The sequence below is a fragment of the Panicum virgatum genome, chromosome 3K (genome assembly GCF_016808335.1).
Source record: "Panicum virgatum strain AP13 chromosome 3K, P.virgatum_v5, whole genome shotgun sequence".
Lineage (NCBI taxonomy): Eukaryota > Viridiplantae > Streptophyta > Magnoliopsida > Poales > Poaceae > Panicum > Panicum virgatum.
The window spans coordinates 14,360,819-14,377,289 of record NC_053138.1 but is presented as its reverse complement, the minus strand read 5'-3'; the positions used below and the strand labels follow the sequence as shown (position 1 = coordinate 14,377,289).

The window sequence follows — 16,471 nt, the reverse complement described above, 5'->3', positions numbered from 1 at the left end:
AACACTGTCACGGGAGGGAACCTATTTGCCATGATGGTAAGCGCAACATAAGTATATATGGATGCGTGAACTCTGAAAAGGACATCAAGGCGAAATGAACAGTCTACTGGTGGACGGGCAAGCAGGAATGCAAATTTTCTAATCCCAAATTTTGATATTTTACCAATCGTGTTCATTATGAACTCTTAGGGCATGTACTAATTTTTTTAATATTTTAATTTCGAAATTAGCTATTTATTGATCGTATTTGATACGGACTCTTGAGTTAGTTTAGGCCGTTAGATCTTCATAGAATCCAATGGTGCAAATCTTTTTTTTAGATTAACGTGAGAATTTCTATACCCTCTCGACGAACGTGGTGTCTCTTTTAACACTCCTTTATTAATATAATAGATAGTATGCCCTGATATGATTATAATTAGCCATTTCTTGTCCATTCATTCCAATTTGCAGCACAACTTGCATGAGGCAGGTGAAATCATCATATATTGTATGCATGCCTTCCACGCTCTAAAATAGAGCGACAAATATTTATGCATAAAATTTCACTAGATTTGCTATCATGTAATTACTATAAAAGTAGGTATGCAACGTTTATATTAGAAACATAAATCATTACTCCTACCTAAAATCTAGCCTAGAATCATGCCAATAAAGGTGATCAACCCAGCATCCCACCACGGCAAAACCAAAACCCCGCCGCTGCTCGCTCGGTCGGCACGGTGAAAAATCCGCTGTCTCCCTCCCCGCCCCGCCCCGCCCCGCCCCGCCGCAGCTGGCATCAGGCAGGAAGCGACAAGCGCCGACGCGGTTCCGCCCATCCATTCCGCTCCAGCGATCCATCCTCGCCTCCGCTGCATTTTTCTCCGGCCGCAACGCAACAGCCAACAGCCAACACGGCGCAGCCGCGCACCTCTCCCGCGCCGCGGCCCCAGCAAGACTCGCAGCAGTTTTGTTTAGTGGCAAGCACCGTCCCGAACACCACGATTCCCGAGTAAAGACCTGCCTGCTCCCCTGCGCTCGCTCGCCTCCCACTCCCCGCCCCTGTGTCCTTCCTTCCTCGCCCCGCCCCGCCCCGCCTCCCTCTCTTCTTCCCCCAAACCCAAACCCCTAGCGCGCGCCGGTAAGGTGGAGCGGGAGGGGGCGCTGGAACAACCCTAGCGCGCGCGTGGCGGCTGCGGCAGCGGCGGCCATGGACGCGGCGCGGAGGGAGAGGAGGCACCACCGGAAGGCCGCCGCCGCGGCTACTGCTGCTGCTGCTGCGGGAGTTGGCGGTGGCGCCGGCGGGGGAGGAGGAGGTGGCACGGCGGCGGCGGCCGCGCGGGCGGAGTACGGGGACGTGTTCGGGGGCCCGCCGCGCTTCGCGGCGCCGTTCGGGGGCGCGCCGCTGGACTACGCCGAGGTGTTCGGGGGCGTCGCGGCCTCTTGCACCATCCCGTACCTCGACCTGCCGCCCGCGGCCGCCGCCGGCGGGGACGGCGGCTTCTTCGCCTGCCGCGGGAAGGGGGACTACGGGGAGATCTTCGGCCGCTTCGACTTCGCCGACTTCGCGCTGCCGTACGAGGACCTCTTCGGCGGGCCGGACCCCCCCGAGCCGGAGAGGGAGCCGGAGATCACGTCGCCGTCGAGTTCGAGCTCCAGGTCTGTGCATTTGCCTCCTCCCTTGCGCTTCCTAACTTGTTTTCCGGGTAGGTGAGCACTGGCGTTCGCTCCCGTTTTGATGGTTTTCGTCTGGAGGCACGGATTTGAAAGGCGGGGATGAGTGTGATTTACGATTTCCTTTCTCCATTTGGAAATGCGACTGTGTCACGTCGTGCCTCTGGTGGTAGATTGGGGGAAGGATTTATGTGGCTTTTACCTTCTTGCAACTTCCCTTCTCGTAAAGGTGGCTCTTTCAAATCCTCCTTTTTAAGCCACACTCTTAGACTTCCAGGGTGTTAAGGTTGCAGAAGCTGTGTATGCAGCATTAAGCATTCCTGTATGATTTTGGAATTTTTGATTCGTAAAGGTGCCTTCTTTGAGGGGAAAGTAGGGCCTTTTCTGCTCATTATTCGGGTTAGCGTGAAATGGTGCCATCAGGTGTTGTCATTGACACTTTTATGGTGCTCCTATGGTATCTGGGGTCTCTGACTCTCTGTTAAGGATATGCTGTTTGCAAGTTTTTGTTTTTTATTTCATGCGTTTACATACTCTTGGAAACTTTGAATTAAGATATATGTATGTATTAGGCTATAAATCTCCTTGTGGAGATCCTCATACGGTACTCAAAGCTAATAAGAGTCGGATGAATGATGAGAAATGGTGTGCTGTCTGTGGGCGAAATTCATATGATTGGAAGGAATTTCATGGAGCAAACTGGGTACAGTTAAATAATTTCAATGCTTCTTAAAGTTAAGTATAAGCTGTTGCTCAAAAACAAAAAGTTAAGCATAACATATACGATGTTTGCTCTTGTATGGTTAGTCATATGGTATTGTGCAGAAATGGACATACCTTGATTTGTGTTTTAGCTCATGTACGCCAGTTTCCCTGTTTCGTTCATTTTGTAATAGGTCTTCCCTGATAGATTGCATCTAACCGTTGGCTGAGTTTTTTTTATCATGGGCCCCATCACACCTATAGCACCAATGGAGTTTCCATTCCTCTCCATTATTTTGTGAAAGACTTGCCAGTGATTGTTAGCAGCTACCAACTTGAAATCCCTGCTTCCTCTTGAGGCTGGAGCCGCTGTCATGCCAGAATAGAAACATATGGAACTGAGCAATGTAGTTAAAGAGGATATGGTAGTACAGTAAACCAGCCAGGTCAGTGCAACAGGTGTGTGCCATGACCTTGCTAGCCAACAAACTATATCTCTAAGTTGGTGAGCTCAGCTGGCTAGGGTCATTGCAAGATAAATGAAACCCACGGGGTGTGGTGTGGTGGGTACTGGGTAGGGTGGGATGATTTCCTTTGCATCTGGTTCAGACACTATCTTTTTTTTATTTCCTTTTTGTAGGTCTTGTCAGTTATGAACATCGGTGTTACTTGGAGGGCAGGGGGATTGACTTAGGATTATTTATGTTTTGTGGGAAGGGTGTGTGGTGGGGCTACATCTAAATTCCCATCTGGTTCCAAGGAAACAGCGGGGATGGTTGCATTTGATGGAAAGGGAAGCCATGCCCTTAGCTAATTTAGATGGCCCGCGGCACTATGCAGTTAGTTTATAGTAATTTGTAACATAACGTATAGATATCTTGTCGTGTTGCAATTTTTGCAAGTGAGAGTTCATGCTACTATGTTCTGACTGAAGTTGGTGTCTATGTGCTGCAGCACCAATTCTGTCAGTATGCTGATAAAACTAGTGAGTGACGTCAATATAATATAATTGTAATATCTACTGCCAGTAGTTACCATCAAACCTATGCATTAATTGTCTTTTGAGGTGCATTTCATCGAAAATAACATGTATCAAAATGTGACCAACAAAAATTCAGGCTTGATCTTGCCATCTATATCTGCATTCTGTACAGCACTACGTCTAGTGTACCATGATTGTTTTAGTTTATTCATGTTTATTTCCCTGGAATTTGATCTGGCAGTTAAAGTGAGTGTGCACTTCATTCCATCACATGATTTACCATTAATATTTTTGTATTTAACAGATCATCGATCATAAAGGAATCCAGCCAGCTGGAGGATGAGCCTCCTATACTTCCTCAACATTATCAAAATCTGGATCATCATCATCACTTCAAAGACCATAAGTTTTCTCCAGTATCCTTCTATCCTGAGACAGAAACTCAGCAGTTTGTAATGTCATATAACAAGACTACTGAGAGGAGACCTAATGATTTAATTGAGATGACAACCTGCACAGTTGAACCTTCGGTGGACTTTGTGATTGATTCTCGCAATTTGTCGCATGGTCCAGCAACAAATCATGTTTCAAGAATTGACAATGGCACAATGCTCAATGACGATAATGACAAGAACCCAAGCTCTGCTAGTGCGAGTGCAAAGAGTCCGGAGAGTGATTTTGTAGTTGATCAGAACCAGCCAAGTCCATCTTGGATGCCAATTTCTGGAAGTGTTTCTGTAAATGAAAACCACAAGAACTCTGATAGTCATTCAACACGCAGTACTGTCACACCTGACTATGCATTTCTTCGGGTATCTGACACTGATGCACAGATACAGTCAATCAAAGTACAGCCACTGTTGAGGCAACAACCTAAACTGTTCAACAAGACGGAAAGTACAGCTAAAGGAGGCATCACTCCAACTTCTGCTGTGCATACCAGTTCAAATAGCAACATGCCTCATGCTGACAAGAAAGCTGATGCCGATCCCACTTCTGCTTCAGCTGCTATGAAGGAGGCAATGAATTTTGCTGAAGCTAGGTTAAAGGCTGCAAAGGAATTGTTAGAGAGAAAAGGTGACAGTTTTAAATTGCGGAAGAAGTCAAGTCACCATAGAAGCACAAGGTCTACAGAAATCAAGGCTCCTGTATCTGTAGAGTTGGATACTTCCGAACAAAAACTATCAGTGAAAAAGTTATCGGAAGAAGAAAAGAACCCTAATGATTCTTTGTCTGACAAGCATAAAAGCCCAAGTGCAGTCAGGTTTGATCATTTTGATGATAATGGAAACAGGGTACTTCCACTGGAGAAGCCTCAGCAGATGATGCGAAGCTCCACTGAGTCCTGTCAAACTTCCAGTAAACTAGAGAAATTGGGCAAGTGGAAGTCAGGTAATGACTTTTTTGAGCTAACTGGAGATGAGCAAAAATGCAAAACTGATGAAGCCGCAAGGGAGGGTGATAAATGTGAGCGAATGAATTCCATTACTAGTGCCATCAATGATCATAGTGAATCTGAACTCAGCGCAGCAGATTCTGACTTGAGAAGGTATGAAAAACTTTGGGAGGTTAATGATGGCAGGAATCTGGGGGTGAAACATTTAAATCTGAGAGAGGGCAAGACGGCTCCAGTGGACAAAGATAGGGTGCCCGTGATTTTAGAAGCTTCTATGGAAAATATGGCACACCAAAAAACTCATAATTCAATTAGTGAGGGAGTTGTAACACAGGAAATTGCTAAGGAAAACCATGATACCGATGGGTTTCTTGATCTTCCTTCTACAAGTGATGCCTCCACAAAGCTGGATGTCATCAAGGATATGTCAGATTCAGTACCAGAGGCTTGCTCGTCAGGAAATGCCAGCGATTTTAGAGGCCTTGGTAATAGTATTCCAAAGGTAAGTCAAGTAGCAGGAACATCACAGGAGGACACAAACTTTAAAGTGGAAGTACCATGCAATGATGGGAGGCAATGCACTTCTGGAAGTGATGAAAAATTACAGGAACCCTCAGATGTATCTAATGTCCCTACTTTGCAGGGAATTAACATTAAATCATTGATTTTAGAAGAACTTAAAGAATCTGATGCATGTGATACCTTCCTGAGACAGAGATCGAGTAAAATTGAGAAGGAAGCTGAAACTTATGGAAGACAAAAATTCAGTTTTACTGATGGATCACTCTTGCATAACAAAGATGCTAAAATAAATGAAGTACTCCCTGAGGAAGTAGAGAAAGTCAAAATTGAAGAGGAAGTTAGTCCATTTACACACCCTGAAGAAATAGGTTTGGATCTGGATGCCGAGTGTCCTGAAGATGAGAATGATATTATTTTACAAAACGATAGTTTTGCAGACAGAGAAGAACCAAACATGCTGAATGTATTTGAGGTAGCTAGCAATTTGATTAAAAGAGAATTGGATCAAGAAATGCATGGATCATTGGGTCATGGTGAAGCGGAGAAAGTGGAAGAAGGAATGGATGGACTCGTCTCTCATGTTAATGATGATAAAGAAGCAGATGAAACCCCATTGGCAAATAGCGACAGGATGGGTAGTGAAGAAGGATCTGCTCCTTGTAACCAGGAGGACCAGAAGTCACCTGAAAGTACCAACAGAGGACGAAATGATCTAGATACAAAGTGTGATACAACTTGTGATGAAGTTGAATCTGAATCCTTTCCAGGCGATGAAGTTATCATCAAAGCTGCAAGTGACAGTGTCGCCAGAACAACTATCAATTTGAAGGAGGAGCTGGCTTCCTCTTCAGAAATGTATACCCGCAAGCAGCACTCAATGCAAAATGCTACGTCTCAGACTTCTTGTAGTGTTCCTGGTTTTGGAGAAACTGGAGAGATTTTCAACAGAAGAGAACGAGAATTACCAACACAAAGGTCCACAAGTGAAGAGAAGAGCAGGCCAAGCAAATTGGAAGAAAAAGACACTACAGCAAGGATATCAAAGGCAGAGCACGGGCCATCTCCCTCGGAGACTACGCGTGGTCTAACCAAATCTGCTGAAGGTCCCTCGCCAGTTTCAGCAGAGACATGGAAAAAAGACGCACTTGGAGTTCAGAGGGCCAAAGAGAGGGAGAATATAGCAAGAGCAGATAATACAACTGAAAAGGACAATGGTTCTTCTCGGAAAACACAAGAAGCAAAAGAAAGTGAAAGGAGATTGCAGAAAGAAAGAGAACTTGCCGAAGAGAAGGAAAGACGAAAATTGGAAGAGGAGGAAAGGGAAAGGGAACGGAAAAAGGATAGACTCGCTGTTGAAAGAGCGACAAGAGAAGCACACGAGAGAGCATTTGCTGAGGCTTGTGAAAAGGCAGAAAAAATGGCTCAGGAAAGATTTACTGCTGCACGGCAACGAGCATCTGCAGAAGCCAGAGAGAAAGAAGAGAGAGCAAGTGCTGAAGCTGCTGTTGAAAGAGCTACTAGAGAAGCTAGGATAAAAGCAGAACGCGCGGCAGTTGAGCGAGCAACTACAGAAGCTCGGGAGCGGGCAATAGAAAAGGCAAAGGCTGAGAAGGCTCTTGCAGAAGCAAGAGAACGGAGGGAACGGTATAGATCCTCCTTCAAAGAGAGTTTTAAATCCACCAATCAGGTAGGTGTTTTTTGTTTGTATGGTACAGTTTGTGATGCAGTTTAAGAAATCAGATGCTACTATGCAACCTTGTTTTCTTTTTATTTCCCCTTTTTAAATGAAAATGCTTAGTAGATATAAATCCTGGTTCTGGATGCAGGATATTCGACAGGAGTCACAGTTTCAGAGGGTAACTTCCAGTAATTTCAGTAGAAACCTGGATTCTGGCAACAGAGGTACTTAATATGTTCATAATACTTTATTATTAATAACATTCCAAGGAAGCTTCACGGCATTTCTAAAAAATTGCTCGTCTTACTTTCTGCTCTTTGATATTTGTTGGCTGCAGTGGTTGAGGTTGAGTCGGCTTTAAGGCATAAAGCAAGACTAGAGAGGCATCAACGTACAGCTGAGCGTGTGGTATACCTGATATTTCTTTCTGGTTTTTATTTCATTATTCTGCCTTGTTTATCAGTAGTTTGGTGATGACGTGTATTACCTATTTTGCAGACAAAAGCACTTGCTGAGAAGAACATGCGGGACGTGCTAGCTCAAAGAGAGCAAGCAGAAAAACATGTAAGAGTATACACAAAGAGAACCTTCGCACTGTATCTGCATTTATTTATATGTATCTGCATTTATTTATAGTATCAATGTTTATTTATTTCAGAGGTTGTCTGAATTCCTGGATCCTGAGATTAAGAGATGGTCAAATGGAAAGGAAGGAAATCTGAGGGCCTTGCTCTCCACATTGCAATACGTAAGCTGTTAAATTTCATGCATCTTTAAATCCTTAATGTAGAACATGTAATGGTTATCATTTTTTGCTTTGCTTTCCCTGGCAGATTCTTGGTGCCGATAGTGGCTGGCAACCAGTGCCACTTACAGATCTCATTACAGCTGTTGCTGTGAAGAAAGCTTACAGGAAGGCAACTCTCTGTGTCCATCCAGATAAATTACAACAAAGGGGTGCTACAATCAGACAAAAATACATTTGTGAGAAGGTTTTTGACCTTCTTAAGGTACACGCTCTGTCCACATTAAATATTATAGCAGTCCTTTCTATTTCTGGCTGCATTTCTGAAAACTACCTTTATGATGTCGCAATTTTTCTGAGAACATCCTCCGTCCAGCATTTTTCATGCATGGTTCCCCTTGTCCCTGCTAAACACACCAATGTGAAAAATAAACCTGCACATTCACCGAGTGCAACCACACAATTGTTGGAGGCAATTGCAATTTTGCAAATATACTTTTACAAGTTATCATACACCTCATGCTGCGAAACTCTGGGTGTTCTGGGTGTGCCCCTAATATACTTTCCGCTGGCTTTGTTGGAACTCTGGGTGTTCTGGACGTGCAGTTTTACCATTCTGCACCCCAATTTGTGCTACGTTGTCATAATTCAAGCTGTAACAGGAAAACTTTGCTCAATGGCTTCTCCTATTTTGCAGGATGCTTGGAACAAGTTCACTTCGGAGGAGCGCTAGGATGGAAGATAAGCTGATCTAAGCTAAGCAGCGGTTTATTTTGAGGCAGGAGATTCATTAGTACTTATAATATAGCAATATCGTTAGTTTCTTCATTCAATATTGATGTAAATATGCAGTTTTAGCTCTAGATATCCATGTCAGAAACAGCGCCAGTGCTGCAGGCTATTAACCTTGACTCAGATCAGTTCGGTAGAAGAGCTCCATTGCTCCTAGTCTTACTCCTAGGTGCCTTCCTTCAAAGGCCCAATGGTTACCAGAGCTGGGCCAGACTCGGAGCCCAAATCAAAGGACGTACGAGCATTGCAGGCAAGCTTTGCCGCATGCAATGTGAATCCGTTCCGGCCTCGCCACCATCTCGTCCAGCATGCCACCTCCCTCTGCCTTTCCGTCGCCGACCGCGCCGCCGTCTCCAGGTCCGAACGCAACTCGCACCGTCATCGCCGTGGCGGCAGTCGGTTTGTTCTATATGTATAGTACCTGAGTACGCCCTCAACCGGTGACCGCATCCATTTCGATCCCGGCATCGGTCACTCGCCGCCTCGCCCCGCCGTCGCTCTCCTCCCCGCCGCTTCGCCATGTTCGCCCAGCGGGCCGCCGCCATCTGCGTCAAGCTCGACCGCGACGACGACACCTCCGGCGCGGGGGCGGGCTGGTGCAAGCGGCGGCGCCTCTGGACCGCGGCGGACTACGAGCCGACGCGCGCGCTCGGCGAGGGCGGCTTCGGCGCCGTCGTCGAGGCGCGGCACCACGCCACGGGCCAGGCCGTCGCCGTGAAGGCGCTCCGCGCGCCGGCGCCAGGCGGGGCCGGGGCGGCCAAGGCTCGCGCGGACGCCACCGACGAGGCGCTGCGCGAGGCCGAGTTCCTCGTGGCCTGCCGCGGCCACCCGTCCCTCGTCGACCTCCACGCGCTCGCCATCAACCGCGGCACGAGGGAGGTCGCGCTCGTCATGGAGTGCGTCGGGCCCAACCTCCACGACGTCCTCAACGACGGCCGGCACCGCGCCGGCCGGCCGTTCCCGGAGTCGGACGTGCGGCGGCGCATCATGCGGCAGCTCCTGGGCGGGGCCGAGCACATGCACGCGCGCCGGATCATGCACCGCGACATCAAGCCCGGGAACATCCTTGTCGCCGCCACCAGCGCCGCCAGTGGCGAGCCCATCTCCGTCAAGATATGCGACCTCGGGCTCGCCGCCGCGATCACAAAACCGCCGTCGTACGAACGGGCCGGCACGCGCCGGTACATGGCACCCGAGATGCTCCTGGGCAAGACAGACTACGATGCCACGGTGGACATGTGGTCGCTTGGCTGCGTCATGGCGGAGCTCCTCACCGGGAAGCCACTGTTCGACGGGATCGACGACAACGACGTGGTCCTCCGGATATTCAGCGTGCTCGGCGCGCCGGGGCCGAGGTCGTGGCCAGCCTTCAAGTGCCTCCCGCTCGCCGGCACGGTGACCGTGCCGCCCGTGCGCCACCGCAACCGGCTGCGGCAGTTGTTTCCCAAGAAGCGCCTGTCCGCGGATGGATTCGACGTCCTGAAGCGGCTCCTCTCCTGCAACGCCGACAGGAGGCCGTCGGCAACTGCCGCACTCCGAAGCCCGTGGTTCACCAAAGACATTGATTCTAAGGCTTCAGTTTCTTCTGCTGCCGTTGCAAAGGTTGATGGTGATGGATGATCTGAAACAAGAAAATAGTGTGACGTATTTCTGACGTGCATGCTTTTCCCATATACTCCGGTAACAAACGTAACATAATGGAGATCAGCAGTCTTAAGAAACATTATGATTACTACCTGAGTAATTTTACAATACTTGGGGAGGCGTCGGGAGGCGTTTTCTGTGCCTATGATTCGTGGGCCCAATATGAAGGAAGGCGTTGAGAGGCATCAACGAAGAGGCGTTGGGAGGCGTTAGATGTGTCTATGGTCGGTGGGCCCATACGTGTCGTTATGGCTGGGCAAAATACCCGAAACCCGAAGCCCGAATCCGAAAAACCCGAGCCCGAACCCAAAAAATCCGAACCCGAACCACAATTCGAGTTCTAACCCACGGTACCCGAATTACCCGAACTATCCGAAATCAGCCCACTCAAGTCTATTTGTTTATTTTTGGCCCAGCGGCCCAGCCCACTAGCCCACCGCTCCACCAGGCCACCGCTCCTAACCCTAGCGAGCAGCGCCCCAGGCCCCAGCCTCCAGACGCGGAGCCGCCCAGACGGCTAGACCCCCCAGCGCCCCGCCGCCACCAGACCCCGCGCCCCACCGGCGCTGCCCCACCCCCAGTACGCCCGCGCCGCCGCCGCCCCCCCAAGGCCTCCAGTACGCCGCGCCGCCGCCGCCACTCCGTGAGCGCGAGCTTCAGGGGCGGAGGCGATGGCACGACGCGCGGAGGCGAAGTCGCCGCCGGCCGCCCTCTCCGGTCGCCGCTCCCTTCCTCCCTCACCGGCACTGCCCTCTCTCTCTCTCTCCACCTCGCGTCCCCGCCGGTCCCGAGTGGCGAGTGCCGCGGCGCCGCCCTCGCCACCCGCCGCTGCGCATCGATCTGGGGGAGAGAAGGAGCACCGGCGCCTTGCAGTTGCAAATTGGAGGACCTCGGGTATATCGGGTATACCCGAACCCGAAATTGCGGGTACCCGAATTGTCGGGTAGTGATTTTTCAGAGTTAAAATCGGGTAGCATTTACCCGAATTTTGTTTTACCCGAATTACCCGACCCGAAAAATTCGGGTAACCCGAATGCCCAGTCATACGTGTCGTAACGCCTCCCAACGCCTTCCAATGCCTCCAAAGTTGAGAGGATTAAAAATTCATGACAATTTCTTTTTCGTAGTTATTTTTTTGAATCAAGGGTAAAAGGGTAAATTCATAATTATAGTGAGATGAATATTTGCTTTAAAGGAAAAAGAAAAAAATGTTCATTCTTATTAGGGGTTCAGGTTCCTGATCTTCGACGCCGCGCCGTCCGACCAGCGGCGATTCGCTCTGCAGCGCTCGTCGCCGCCGTCCGACCGGCCTTCCCATTCAGATCGTGTTCTCGTGGGCTGCCCCACTGTCCATGACCACGCCGGGCTTGTGCGAGTGCAGCACGTAGTCGCATGACGACGCGGCCTCCCCACCGTCGGGAAGATCCACTCGTGGCCGATCAGCCCAAGGACCTTGGAGCTGTCCAGCTTCTTCATCATCTCGCTGCCAGGGTAGACACCTCGTGCCTGCCTGCTTAGGCGTGGATCTCCTGCATACATGACGCTTGGAACGCTCAAATTTTTATCGCCGGAGTTGAGCGGTGTGGCGGCGAGAAGGATAACTATTTATTTCTGAAACTATCACTTTTCTTCTGAACTCGAATCTTGCAATCTTTGATTGTTCAAATTTCATCGCCAAACATTGAAATTGCCCAAAATAAAATTTTTATCCCTGATCTTTTCCTACAATTTTGCTTTTAGGAAGAAGTTCAAATTCGGCCTCTAGATTGATCAGAAATTGAACTGAACTGATCGGGTTTAGGCTGTTTTCAGTCAAACTGTCATAAACCTGCTAATTCGAACCAATTTTTCGTATAATTCTGTACAACGAATCCAAAATCGCCCAACAGAAAAGTTATAGAGCTAACATTTGACTACATTTTATCTTTCAGGTGGAACCTCAAATTCAGTCTTTATCATATCCAAAAACTGCTCTGAACAGCTGATTCAGGCAACTTCCAGAAATTCAGCAATTAGATATTCAATTCACCTATATTTGCATTCAAATTTAGACACCCTTCTGCCCTTTTACATGAGAAAAAATGGTATCTTTGCAGAGCATGAACATACAAATTTCCATTTTGGTACTTGTTATACAAAGTTACTACACCAAATGTCATTTCATTCACCTCCAAACTCGGCAATTAATCACTGTTTTCAGACTCAGAAGAATTTATTTGTCTTTGCGGCATTCTTGTTTTCTTGAAACTTGGGAGCTTTCAAATATGATCAAGTGACTGTTCCAAGCCTTCCAACTTAGTTCCACTACAAAGCTAATACATTGCACTACTTGTTCATATTGACCCAATGTTGACTTAGTCAACAAAATTTCCAATTATGATTAATTTGGGTTTGATCCCACTCATTAAAAGGGTGAGTTGTTGCAGTGATGAAGAAACAGCGCGCTGATGAGTAAGCTTTGCACCCATAGGTACTGTGTCTACTATTGCATCGGTTGGTAGTGTTTTTTTTTTTAACTGAAAACACGATCTTCAATGCTCAGCATTATTATTTTTTCTTTTACAACCTGATTTCATAGAACCATGTGTCTAGTTATCAGTTTTGTGCATGTGCCTGAACATGATTAAACATCAGCCTGTGTGTAGTTATCAGTTTTATGCATGTCTGAAATTGATAAGCTTGTTGCTCTCAAATATATGGCAAGTTAGTTTCATACATGTGTTCATAATTCAGAAAAAAATGGTATCATTTGGGCCCTGCTGAACAGCAAACAGTTCAATGGATCCTGCCAAAATTCCTGCACTCGCAGGCTGTTGAACACATGTTTTTGAGAGCTGATGTACCTCCATGAAATGTTACTCAAAAAAGTTGAGGTGATGATGCTTGCTACACAAATTTCAGAAGAGATGTATTCAACTGTAGAAACATGTTGCGGTGCAACATTACAAGGAATTGGATTACATGGTGACCTCTGCCATTATGCCATAAGAATGTCTTACATGTGTCCAGCAAAACTCTGCAAGTCTATGATCGATTAGCTTCAGAACCTGACATACCAAACAAAACTAGTCATTGTCAGTTTAGCTTCAGACGTCGAACACTTTTGAAGTTGACGTCATTCTATTCATTGTCCGCCTCACCAAATTCACAAGATCTCTTCCTTTCTCTAGAAGCTGAATTAGTGATTGCCTGGTCAGTAGTTCCAACAAAACTACACCGAAACTATAAACATCGCGCTTCTCAGTGACCTTCATGGTGAAGGCATACTCTGCACACAGTAAGAAGCACATCATCAGAAGGCATGCACGGTAGTTTAGAAACTGAACTCAAAAGTTTATTGCTGCAAAGAGCATCTGAATAAACTACCACGTGCATGTTGTGTGATGAACAATTTAATAAAAAATCAAATGTAAGCAGCTACTGAAATAGAGCAGGTTGAATTTAAGCAGATGTTGTTTCAAAAGCAGTGAACCAAGTAAGAATTTCAGAGTAGTCATCTAACTATCTAAGCAAACCTCGTCAAAAGTCTCCTTCGAACCAGGCATATCCTTTGAAAGTGGCAAAGCTCCTTCAAACCTCGGAGGGAGGCAGCGTCCTCTAGGCTGGCCGGAGCCCGGAGGGAGGCAGGCGTGCTGGAGGATCGCAGGCCTGTTGGTGTGAACATGGTGATCACTAGTCTAAACTGGTGGCACACCATCTTTGACCTTATTTAATGAGGGGCTTGATTGGAGCCCCTCCTAGAACACACCAGGGGAGTTCTCCCCGTGTGCTGTGCTCATGTATATAAGGGGATTAACCCCAGGGGCAGAGGCACGTCCTAGAGACTGCCCAAAAAAACTCTGCCCCACTGTGAACCCAATCAAAAGGAGCACAAGAAACACTGGGAAGGGATTCCCAAAGCCCTAACCGGCTAAAGCAAGGAGGAGAAGAAGAACAGAAGAAAAGAGAAAAAGATGAGAGCTCAAGAACAAAGGTATAAATCCTAACTTGAGCCTCTATTTGTGGTTCACTCTTAGGCTAGTGATCCTAAGACCTAACAATGGCACCAGAGCCATCTAGCCCTAAGTTTGAACCCGAATTCATAAGAAAAGGCCCCTGTTCATGTTGCTAAGCTCCTATTTTTTTCTCAGTTAAGGCAAATCATGCCCGAAATTATGCTATCTTTGGCTAGGGTTTTGAATGCATGAGGAAGAAGGGGAATTGAAGAAATAAAGTACTAATCCTAAGCTATTTCCTAAAATCCCCAAATCAAGAACCCTAGCTACAGTGAAATCCCCAAAATCATGAATCCCTGACCCTACAATCAAGGGGAAGAAGGGGCGGTGGACGTTCCTAAGGGGCCGCTGTGGTCGTGGTGCCTCGGCGCCGCCACGGTCAGCGCATCAGTGGCAGGCGCGCCCGGGTTTTGGCCCCGAGTGGCTCTGCCGTCCCCGCTGCAACGGCGAGACGCCGGCTCCCTCCGTGAGCCGTGCGCTGCCGGAAGGCCGCCCGCAGGCCGGACATGGCCCCCTCGCCATCGCCGCCGCGGATCCCGCGGGTTACGCCCGCACGGGAGGCACGCTTGCTCGTCGGTGCCGGACCTCCTCCACCACGGGCGCTGGCGCTCCGCGCCACCGCTGTTCGGCTCGCTCCGCCCGCTCGCTTGCACAGCCGCCGGTGGAGAAGAGAGAGAAGGGGAGGGAAAGAATGAGCTAGGGTTTTTGGGGGTGCCCGGGCGTTGCCCTTTTTTTTTGATCGGGCCAGGTGGAACGGGAGCTGTCGGATCGCATCCAGCAGCTCTCAGCGGCCGGCGCGGTTTTTTCTTTTTTATATTTAAAAAAAATAAAATTTCAAAAATATATGTCCGTTTTCAAATATCTCAAAAATATACCCCGGTCGCCCTCCCATAGGGCGACAGGCCCAATGTGTAATTTTTTTTTCAAATTTGCAACGAAGTCTCTGGAGAAAAAAAAACAAGCCCTGTCGCCCGTTGGGGGGCGACAGCCCCCCTTTTTTTTCTCGGACTTTTATTTTTGCAGGGACCTATTTTGAGCTATTCGAGCGTGTATTCGTCATCATCGTCGGCAAGATCTCGGCCGCTAACTCCTACCGCACGTAACTTGTCCTTCATTAAATCACGGAAAAAAATCGCAAGAACTTCCCTTATTTCACGAGCATTATGGAACCCACAAACATAATAAGTTCACATAAATAATATCTATAAAAACAAATGACAAGTAACCTACCACAATCATAAACATCGGATACAAATAAGCGGTCCACAGCTATCTCATTACAAATAAACATCATATACATCTAACCACCCCTAGGGCGTCGGACCCTCTTAGCCCTCTGCTGGGCACGGACATGTCCCTCGGAGTAGGTGAGAACATCCGGAGACCTCACCTGTCGCTCAGGACGCGCAAGGGGCTGCGATGTCTGCTGCTGAGAGATCCCAAGTGGTGCTCCTCCTAGCTGTGAATACCCCAAGACATCGGGGTCACCTTGCGCGGCAGGCTCTTCTGGACTCAAGCTGTCGAAGTCGTCTAAGGTGAATGTCTCGTTATCTGGTCGAAAGGAGGAAGAAGAAGGTCCGGCGCCCGCATCGGGGTAGAATCCTACGCAAAAATGTGGATGTTAGCGTACGCTCGTATATTTCGTAATGACATGTAGAAACCGAAATACGAAACATAAATTAACCTGTGTACGCCGGTATCTGTGGCCCCGGTACCATCTCTGGATACGGTCCGCCAACTGGTGCTGTCCCTCTAAACATTCCAGTATGGCCGAACGCAGTAGCTGGATCGTATCCTGTATGTGATATTAGTAAATATGTAGGAACACTTGATGTAATTTTAAAGAGATATGTACGTTACCTGCACTTGGGAAGAACTGCGACGTCGGCCCGTGCATGGTCGACGGACACGGGAACGACGACGACGCCTGAGACGACCCGTGGCTGTCTTCGTACTGCACACGGCTTCTGAAGTTGTGCGTTACCTGACGCAACTGATCACGCTGCCTCGACCATGCCTCTATCTGCTCAAACTGGGTCATCGGGGATCCGGCACGTACCCTCGTCAGGTAAGTCGAGCAGTCCGTCTCCATCATATTGCAAAAGCGAAACTGCATCAATTCAGTAAAGTTACAAACACATGAATTATCTTATGAATATGATTATATATATATGCAAATATGATCAAGAGATTCATCGCGCCAGCTAGTGCCTCCACGTGGTGCCGGCCATAGCCATCCTGAGGCCTCGCCTGGTGTGGCTGCGGGTGAGTGTCAACAAAAACCAGACGAGCCCGAGTCCGGAGTAAGTACCAGGTGAGGTAAGCCCTAAAGGAACTGTCTGTGTGTGGTCCTGTTGGT

At 48.1% G+C, this 16,471-nt stretch overlaps 2 protein-coding genes and 1 long non-coding RNA gene across 3 annotated transcripts; 2 read left to right on the top strand and 1 right to left on the bottom strand.

Moving 5' to 3' along the window:
* The first annotated feature begins 1,034 nt into the window (after positions 1–1,034).
* Positions 1,035–8,635, top strand: LOC120697739 (stress response protein NST1-like). Its single transcript, XM_039981051.1, has 8 exons — positions 1,035–1,641; positions 3,645–6,945; positions 7,085–7,160; positions 7,274–7,344; positions 7,435–7,500; positions 7,595–7,684; positions 7,770–7,946; positions 8,379–8,635. The coding sequence occupies exons 1-8, from the start codon at positions 1,193–1,195 to the stop codon at positions 8,412–8,414; spliced, it is 4,266 nt and encodes a 1,421-aa protein (XP_039836985.1). The 5' UTR covers positions 1,035–1,192; the 3' UTR covers positions 8,415–8,635.
* Positions 8,636–8,992: 357 nt separating this feature from the next.
* On the top strand, positions 8,993–10,205 carry LOC120700625 (putative cyclin-dependent kinase F-2). Its single transcript, XM_039984874.1, has one exon. It carries the CDS (start codon positions 8,993–8,995, stop codon positions 10,091–10,093), a length of 1,101 nt encoding a protein of 366 aa, XP_039840808.1. The 3' UTR covers positions 10,094–10,205.
* A 2,736-nt stretch (positions 10,206–12,941) lies between these two features.
* LOC120697738 lies at positions 12,942–14,821 on the bottom strand. Its single transcript, XR_005684591.1, has 2 exons — positions 13,258–14,821; positions 12,942–13,164 (listed from the first exon to the last, which is right to left on the bottom strand). It is a non-coding gene; the product is annotated as an uncharacterized LOC120697738 (long non-coding RNA).
* Between the last annotated feature and the right edge of the window lie 1,650 nt (positions 14,822–16,471).

Excerpts from the sequence above, each read along its gene's own strand:
- LOC120700625 (XM_039984874.1), top strand. The coding sequence starts at position 8,993 with ATGTTCGCCCAGCGGGCCGCCGCCATCTGCGTCAAGCTCGACCGCGAC.
- LOC120697739 (XM_039981051.1), top strand. The coding sequence starts at position 1,193 with ATGGACGCGGCGCGGAGGGAGAGGAGGCACCACCGGAAGGCCGCCGCC. Across the intron at positions 7,161-7,273 it reads CCTGGATTCTGGCAACAGAG|TGGTTGAGGTTGAGTCGGCT; the intron begins GTACTTAATATG and ends TGTTGGCTGCAG. Across the intron at positions 7,345-7,434 it reads AACGTACAGCTGAGCGTGTG|ACAAAAGCACTTGCTGAGAA; the intron begins GTATACCTGATA and ends CCTATTTTGCAG.